We start from the raw sequence: 9,553 nt of genomic DNA, 5'->3' as shown, positions 1-9,553 counted from the left end.
CCCCCCCCAATTACACTTAGGCAGCTCACATCATACAAATTCATCCCCTTCTCTTATTACAGGTTTGGTTTTTGGTTTGGTTGGGGGGGAGGTTTGTTGTTTTGGGTTTTCTTTTTTTACAGAATTACAGTTCCCCCTGAGTATTTTTTCAAATTTGTTACGATGCTGCCTACCTAAGTCAGGTTAGATGCCTATACAGCAGTCTGCAGCAGTGGGGAAAATCACTCTTTTAAAACCAGAAATGATCTGAGAAGAATAGCTTGCTTTTGGCTGATGTCACTGCCTAATTTGGGACATCATGTAATCATAAGTTTTCAGAAGGCGGAAAAAAATATCCTATCGACACAGATCAGAAAACCGCATTATTTTCTTACTTGCAAGCACCAACTTCGAAAGCCACTTAACAAAAGAACAGGAATTATTATCATCATGGGTCAAATACCGTCACATGGGACTTGCTGTCACTCAAACCAGAGAAAATTCTAGAAGGCATTACAACAGCTGAAAGAGTTTTCTGGTCCCGACCAGTATCCACACAGCCTCCTCAAGAAATCAACAGGTACTCCCAGGCACCAAACACACATCTTCAGTCCTGCACAGAGAACTCAAGACAGCTGTAGCCCTAGCTTGTCAGGGTTTTTTGCCTTACACCAGCAGGTCTTAGTCCTTTACGGCTGACGTGTGCCTTCAGAATGCACTGGCAGACAGGAAACCTCCCTCCTATCTGGCAGTTGCCACCACCTCTGCCATTTCTCTCCCTCACACTCATTTCCTATTGACTTTCTCATGTCTTACGTTGCAGCTTTTTCCTATTTCCTTTTTCTCCTCGCTCATTATAGCTTCCCTCCTTCAATTCTCTTCTTTTCCCCTTTTTCCAACACTTTTCTGGCAGCTTTGATCTCAGTCCCTACTCATCAGAATATCCTTTTGCATCCAGGCACAAGAGAAGCATGCAATGGTGCCACTGTGCCACAGGAGTAGAGAGGAGACGACTCGTCTGATGTGCTGCCAATAAGCTACACTAACAGCCACTATCATAACAGGGTAAAAAGACTTTCAAGCAGCCATCAGACACTTTAAGTAAGCCTGCAGGTTGAAGCTTGTATGTTTATGGGAGTGGTGGACTCGGAATCCTGTACCTGTCTCAGATCAGTCTCGTGCTTTATTAAACAGATGGGTCTTTTCCTCCAGACTGGGAAATGCTTGCTCAGGTCAACTCAGGTCCCACCTAAGCTGTCCAACCCCCTTCCAGCACTACAGCTCACTCAGGACTCCATAAAAGAGTATCTAACTCTTCATAGGTTACTGCTACACCTTGGGAAATCACCCAAGCTCTTGGTAAAATGACTGCCTGTGATACCACAAACCAGGATTCACAGTCTGCAAATGAAAATTCGAGATCAGCTTCTCACGTTGTGCTGCTACTCACAGTTTCAAGGAGGAACAGCACTTGGATAAAACTTAAGATTTCCACCAATATCACTGAAGACTTCCAATATGTATATTTCAAGAGCTTCGGATCAGATGGAAACCAGTTCAAGTTTTGCCCTTGCATACGCATTTCTTGTGCCAACTGAGAGTAACCAAGAACTCCCATAACCTGGGGATTCTCCCCTAGGTTTCTAGCATCAACGCTGCAACTTCTTTATAACCACTGGAAGAGACCCTTTTGCTCAATTCACACAATTCAGTCCGTATTTTACATAGTCCTGCTGCCTGATCATAAAAGGTTTAGTTTTCCTGAACCCTTAAATGAACTGAGACCCAAATGCCTCTTCCAGGACAGCACACACTGTTAGCAAGCCAGTCCTGCAAGGGACACTGCCCATATTCAGGAGGACAGCTGACAATATCCAAGTAACAAATACGACAATGATCCAGGTAGATTACAACCAAACTATTTCAAGTACAGGAACTCACGTGCTATGCCTTAAGATCTTTTCCACCTCAGGTATTCAGCCTCAGGAAGGACACCGTTCATGTGCTTTTCCAGTGCCAGAGCGATTTAATGAAGTATCTTACCAACCAGAGCCCAGAAGTTTCAGTGTTGTCAAAACAAAGCTTAAAATAGCCACGTAGATAACATGTAAGCATTTGCCAACAAATGTAAACAGCAAGGTTTCTTATTTACCATCAGCCTTCGCTAAATGGTGAGACTACGCAAGAAAGGGTTCCTGCTCACTGGGCTTAAGAGTCAAACAGACACAATACTGAAAATACTCAAGGAAAGGATGCAGAGTAATAACAAAGCATAAGTGATGTTTAGTAGACGGTTTGTGAGTGTCACAGTCTGAACATTGTTTGTTTTGGTTTTACTATTTATACTTATGCTTACATTCTAAACATAAGGACACCGCTTTTTCCTGTCATTTTTAATATATTTATTTTTAAATGTTTTCTTTTAGAAGAAAAAAGGAGTAAACCTTGTTTCTTCCTGCCTTTTTCTAATTGTGCTGTTCCTATTTTGTATGTATCCTGCCTTGTATTTTATCCCTTGTACATTCTTAATCAAACACTGCAGGTTTTAAATCCCTTTTCATTTTACTAATTACTTTGCTACTGCTTCCCCGTCCTTATTTTGAGCCCTCTCTTCTGACATTAAGACATTATCTACATCCAGGCTCCTGACCCTTAGTTTAATCAAGCTGAGACATGAACACTTCTATTCTTTAAACCTAGTAATTATCCAGAACAGGGCCACAGAACAGAACATAGCATCACCTACCAGAAAGTATGCATTCAAGTCTATTTTCTCTTAGTGCTACTGACATCTCTTACACAAGAAAGATCTAGTTATCTCAAAGTAGATAAAATATCAGGACTAGAGTGAAAGAAGGGAGAGTTCTTAGGCGGAGGAATATTTGCAGAGCCTCAGGAATGCTACAAGAAGCATTTTTATTAGCATCTCAGATCACCCAGTCTGGAAACTCAAGGATAATACAAATGGGATTCATTAATAAGCCTCCTACTGTGAATTTTCAGAGGGAAGGAAGAGGTATTCAATGAGAAACCTGGAGGATAAAGCCTTGAAAGCAAGAGCCTAAGCTTATCTTGCAAGCAGCACAGCCAACATACTTCCCCGGTGACCCAGAAGGACCACCTAGAAGTTTAAGTGGAGAATTCAGTCTCCAGACCAAGGCAAACACTGTCTCTTTGAGACACTTTGCGTAACTGCAGGCTATAGCAATGGGCTGGCCAGGGTGCAGGTTGACGGTTGTAACCATGAGAGGCAAACTATGCTACCCAGAACACCGTGGAAAAAAATGGGAAAAAAAAACCCAGTTAATGCCAAAAATCCTGTTGATTATACTCCAAAGCTTCTTGGGAAAGCAAGAACAGGATTCACACAAAATGCTTAAGGCACAAACTCAGTAGGAGACCCCACTTCTTGAACAATCAAAAGATCTTGGAATATAGTCATGAAATATGTAAAATAACTGGTACAGGTGTCTGCACTGCTTTCCCCAGGCAAATACATGAATGCTCTACCTTCAGACAGACTGCCAAATAATCACCACTTTTACAGTATGATACAGAATAGTTCTGAGAGGAACCAGAAGACTACTTGGCTTTCCAGTGCTGCCACCCTTAAGCTGCACCCTCAAACTCTTCTCCTACACGGGTCATGCTCATCAATACAGCAGTCAGTTTTACAAAGATTGGTCTGAGAAGATCACGAATGAACGCCCACGAAGCTCACCAGTGACCTCAGCAACTTCCGCCCCATGGGTAAGATGCACATTTCTTGTCAGTCACCTCTAAATAGGGCAGCAGCAGGCATTAACAAACCAGAACAGTGCTCTTAAAGCACTCCAATGTGCCAACAATTTTCCAAAGGAAAAAAAAAAAAAAAAGGAGGGGTGCAATGCAGAGAAGGACAGCCCATACATGACAGTCATTAGTTGTGTCAACATGCAACCAGCACTCAAACACCACCGTGATGAGTCAGTCTAAGAGTTCTTTGTAGAACAGACTGTATCAGGCTGGGAAAGTCAAAAAGTTGCCTCCATCTTGCAGCAGGGTTTATATGTTTCACATTTACCCAGGCCCCTATGGATATCACCATGACAGGAATGGTATCTGAAGAGCTCAGATTATCACCTGACCGTTCCTCCAGACTTTTCATGCAATCCCTCATACCTTCTAGGTTTTCCATAATTAGCACTGGCAAGTATTTTTTTGCTGCTAAACGCATCGCGCCCCGATTCCTGTGAAACCGGACAAGATTTTTAACAGTCTAAAATTGACATAGCCTACATCCCAGTACCGCTCCTAATCTATCAATCTGAAACACTAATAAATGCCATAATAGGAGTTATGTGCACAGGGAGAATTATACAATTGGGCTAACAGATGAAATATCATTCCTGCCTCCACCCAAATAATCATGACGCCCACAGCTCTACTCAAAACTAGAAAATCAAGCTCACCTCAACTCCTGTCTCCAGTAAAAACCCTAATAAACTATGCAGCATGAACTGGTAGCATTTGCTTCCTAGCCAATAGTAAACATCACAGACAGTACTCTCTTCTGACAGCTTCAATAAAAGCAAAATAAAAAATGAATTTATGCACAGACTACGTCAACTACTAATTTGCAAACATAGTGAAGGCACGACGGAAAGCACAAGACAGCTTGCCTCAAATGACTACTACACTTTTCAGTCCTTAGAAACAGATCTTGTGCTGCAGCTTTCCATAAATAATTAGATCTTACAAACACTACTAATTAAATAAATGCATGATAATAACAGCTAGCTACTCAGTAACACTAAGGCGTGACTTTCTATGAAGTTCTTACCCTTACCCTGCTGGAAAAAATAAAAACCCTTTTTCCCCACCATGCAGTTGAAGAAGTCCCAGGTACTACAGGGACTTACAAACAGCCAAAGACAGGGAAAGTGCATCTAAGCAGATAAGAAACAATTAGGGTCTATTTTAGTACCAAGTCAGGAGCAAATCGGCAATTAAAACCTCTCAAGGGTAATTATGTGTAAATTCTACCTCTCCTATTTTCCAATCATAGCAACAGAAACTACAGCACTGTTATAAATAAAACTCATTTGCAAGCGACTGCATAGGAAGAGTCACCAGTTCCTCAACAAGGTGCTGCAAAAGCAGCAAGAGCCTCCGTTCTTTTATCGTGCTTTAATAAACAGAAAGAAACATAAAGCATGTTCTGTAGCCATGCAATTGCTCAACTCTGCAGCATGTTTGGAATGGTTACAGGAAGAAAAATACAGTTAACTAGGAGACAAAAAAAAAAAAGAAAAAAAATTAATCGCATACAAATGTTTCTTTAGTGTCATAACAGGATACAGCAGAGTTCTGATCATCCTTTAGTGGCCAGCCAGAGCCTGCAAATGGCCGAATTTCATCTCTGCCCCAGTATGTCCTTGCAAAGAATAAAACCCTTATCTCGCTCAGCCATGTGTCGCCTGCCACAAACGGCAGAACAGAGCAACGCCCAAAGCCAGCCAGCCGGCCCGACTGCGTCTGGGCCAGAACAGCTCTGAAGCGAGCGAATGCAGGCACGCTCACATGCCTCTCACAGAAGGAAAAGGAAAGGACCTCCTCTAGCCTACCCTGCCCAGAGCGAGGTCCCAAAGTCAGCCTTACAAGGTTCCTGCAGTCCAATCTCTCCCTTCCAAAATCCTCACACTGACAGCCCAAAACAGCATCCAGCAACAAAAATCCCATGTGGCACTAGGAACTAGACAAGAATTTGCGGAACAAAAAAATAGAAATTTTCAGGCTAAAAGGTACGGCAAATCTCACCTAAACCCAGAGCCAGACATAAGTAAGCAAGCATTCTGTCATTCACCTGACCAATTTTAGATTCCTACCTTAGGATAAGGAATGGTCCCCTAGATGTGCTTATTTTCTTCCACTAACTGTAAAGGCAATCTAGACGAACAGCTCAGATAGAGACGTCTACCTCAAAGACTTATTAAGTTAAGCAAGATAAATACCACCTTAGGAGGCCTCTAAACAAATACAGCATAGCTAAGAGAGGATTAAATTAAGAGGGTGTAAATGTTTACAAACATAAAGTGGCAGAGCAATAAGGCTGAAGATGAATTGTTTGATATGGTCCACTGGGCAACAGGATTATGAAAAGAAGCAGCTGACAAAGTACAAGAACATCCTGAAAGAAAGAAGGGGAAGTAAATGTCAGTGTTTACAGTTCTGAGACTCATACCATCAGAAGCCATGCAGGGCATCATGGCTATCCTGGACCACGTTTGCTTATGTATTTCTAAATCTCTCGTACCGTGCTACAAGATAATTTTTCTGCTAGCAGCCTTTATGCGTTTCTCCAAACACTGAGTAGCTGCCCGGGAACGGCACATGTCAGATGCTTCTTCAGTAATTTTGCTGAACAGTCAATACACTCTCAGAAGTCTCAATACCAGTTACGTCTTTTTGTTCAATACCTGGTATTCCCCCAGGCACTCATTGCCCTCCAATCTTAAGACACTGGAGGAAAAAGACGCAAGAAAACCACGTTGCTTCATGAGCCAGCTGGATAGCAGAATCCAATTCAGGGATGAAGCATAACCATTATCAAAATGAGCTGGGTTAAGGTTTGGTCCACAGAGAAAATTATCCCGGACATGCAAGATGCAAACTGGCGTGACTGTATTTTAGCATAATCTCAGACACTTAAATCCATTGAGCTTTCTTGGGAAAAAGAAGAAAACACTATGAGGGGGAAAAAAAAAAGGAAGGGACTTAATGAAAAAATCATTTATCATACTGGCTACAAAAGAGCACTAGAAATGGCCATTCATACATTCCTTCTAATTTACACATACTTTAATGCCGTACATGACATCATCATCAAGAACATGAAAGACATAAAACATGTAAAGGATGGGACAAGTGCAACCTGGACAGGGGAAATGTCAAACAGCTCTCAAAACACACGGTACGATTGCCATCATAAACTGAAGGGATACAAAAGTAAATATTTGCTGTCTGTAACAGGGATTTAAGCAGCTATACATATATTAAATGCAAATATGTACAGCTAATGTGGAGAAAAACACAGGCCCATGCTACCTTATTATATTCATAATACCATTTGGTACAGATGCAAGCTGGGTTTTCCTGTTTTAAGGCAGTTCCCAACTTGATCCCACCAAGGAAGGTCACTGATAAATACGGAGAGAATTTGACATGTCATATGATTTATACCATGTAGATCTAATGACACTAGAAGCATTGAGTTTATTTATATTGCACCTGCTTTACGTTCCAAGCTTAAGAGAAGGATTTAAAGAGGCAACAGAGAGGCTTCTTGGGCCTAATGGGAAAGCAAGCTTTTCACCAACCCACTGCTGGGTCAGCAGTGACTGAAAAACAGCCCCCTCCAGACCCTGCACAATGCTGTAGATGGAGTGGAGCAGCCTTGCTCCAGACACTAGTAAGCAGACCTCCACATGATACGTGATTTAACGTTTGGACTTGATGATCTTGAAGGTCTTTTCCAACCTAAATGATTCTATGATTCTATTCTATGATGAAAACACGCACCCCACCTGGTGCTCCGCTGAAACCTTCAGCCAGGGAATAAGTGGGCCACAACGACTGAATTCCCTTCGCGCCCCCAGAGCTGGGGTTCCTTCAGGCCAGAGGTGAAGAGCAGTAGCAAGTTCTGCTGCTCCACATTCCCCAACCATCACACAACCCCGCTGCCAGAAAGCTCTGACTTGCCAGGGTTGCAGAGGCAGCCCTTTACCTGATATAAAGAACCAGAACCTTAAGGGAACACCAAACAGAAACATCCTCTTGACATGACTAAAAGCAAAAGGAAATGAGACATTTTTGTCTCCGCTCCTTTTTCAATTTGGCTGTTCCAATTCAATAATGGAAAGTATTTTGTTTTACTAACAAGCAAATTAAATTCCCCATCCTCGTGTTTTTCCTTCCCATGCGTCACTCAACTGCTGCTTGGTATGAAAATCCTGTTGCTCCTTTTGGTATCTTGCAACCTGCTGCAAGACATACACTCTTTTAAATACATGACAAAATTGTCACAAAGCAACTGAAACGCCACCTCCTTTTTACTGTCACTGTCTTGTCTGGTACAGAAGAAAAATGTCCTGCAACTCAAGACATGCACTGCACTCTCAAGCACATGCACTGCAAAAAAGAAAGTTTAAGAGTTTTCTTTTGTCACCTATTCTGCTAGTACAAACATACTACGCCATTAATTGCAAAGACTTGGTATTCTATGAACAGGACAGTCATAAACACAGACTATACACGGCACTGAGCTGTACCAGAGCCCCTTCACGGGGCTCAGGCACTGTTAAGACCTGTGGAGTCACAAAAAGGCCCAAGTGCGAGAACTACACTCGCTCTCTTTCCTGCCCATACCTGGAGTCTAAGAGGGGATCTCAGGCACCCAAAAGCATCACCCCTCTGTCCCAGCCCTGGTTTCTCTCCTGTGACAGAAGTGCTTGTACTGGTCATGAGAAGTCTAAGCAGCGAGGCCTCTGTCACACACAATCACATGTCAACCACCAAACACACACAATAAAGGAGAATATAATAAAAACCACAGTAAACCCAAAAGTTTTTTCAGTTTACAAGTGTCAAACCGGTATCTTTTCCTCTTGTCAAAAAAACCTGAAGACTCATTCAATACTTCTGTCTCAAAAGCACGCAAGAGGTTTCCTACTTGATTTTTTTCCCTCACAACGGAACAGATTTTTTCCCTGCCTCTGAAGCATCCCAGTACAAGTGAGGGAATCCCAGACTGCTAATGAAATGCACATGGCAGCACCTGCAGAGAAGCCCAGAGGCCTGAGCAGGTATCTGAAGCAAGGAACAGATTACTGCTAAGGTAGCACAGACACCACCTGCTCATCACCTCCCCTTCCTGCCCTCACCTGAAGTGACCTCTCTTTGGAAGGCCACAACGTTTGACCAAACCAGAAGCAAGTGCATCCTCTACGCGGTTTTTGAGTTCAGACTCAAACTGTATCCTAAACTCTTGTCACTTTTCCTGCTTTAACTTCTCACAGAAACAGTTCCTTTCGGTGTTCCTCCCAGCACCAGCCCATGCTGGAAGCTGCATTACAATCCCTAGTTCTTACAAAGTCAGCCTGGCAGGTTTGAAAGCAGATGGACTTGAAATACTCCAGTTTCAAAGTTAACGAAGTTGCTTTGACAGTCAGCCACCCCAGGTACGTACAGATTCCCAGAAACTCAGATTTAATCCTGCTTTTCTGATCCCGTCTGTCACGCTGTCACTGAAGTTGGAACGCAAAATGACAAGCTCTGGGAAGAGCCCAGACTTCATTAAAGGGAAAAAAAAAAAAAAAAAAAAAAAATGGGAGAAATCCCATTTTATACTGACCTGTCCGTGATTGTGGACTGTGTGCCACTCATTGGAGCCTTTGGCAAGAAGTCGTATTATCCAATTTACATTTTATTATTATTGCAGGAATATTAATGAGGCTTTGCCCCCTTCATGCACTGAGGTTCAGGATCCAGCCTTGCTCCAGGAGAGGCATGCACAGAGGACAAATTCAGTTCAAGG

The 9,553-nt window shown here is 42.6% G+C and overlaps 1 protein-coding gene across 2 annotated transcripts in view; it reads right to left on the bottom strand.

Annotated features, from left to right (window-relative positions):
• Positions 1-9,547, bottom strand: part of ARHGEF12 (Rho guanine nucleotide exchange factor 12) — a 77,623-nt gene extending 68,076 nt beyond the window's left edge. For both annotated transcript variants that reach the window (XM_009638428.2, XM_035893949.1), the window contains exon 1: positions 9,371-9,547. In XM_009638428.2, coding sequence (XP_009636723.2) covers positions 9,371-9,402 — 32 coding nt within the window. In that variant the 5' untranslated portion in view covers positions 9,403-9,547. The remainder of the gene's footprint in view (positions 1-9,370) is intronic.
• Positions 9,548-9,553: the final 6 nt, after the last annotated feature.

This window comes from Egretta garzetta, unplaced genomic scaffold, assembly GCF_000687185.1.
Source record: "Egretta garzetta isolate BGI_Z169 unplaced genomic scaffold, ASM68718v1 scaffold365, whole genome shotgun sequence".
NCBI lineage: Eukaryota > Metazoa > Chordata > Aves > Pelecaniformes > Ardeidae > Egretta > Egretta garzetta.
The sequence above is the reverse complement of the archived record's forward strand: the minus strand, read 5'-3'. Positions and strand labels throughout refer to the sequence as shown.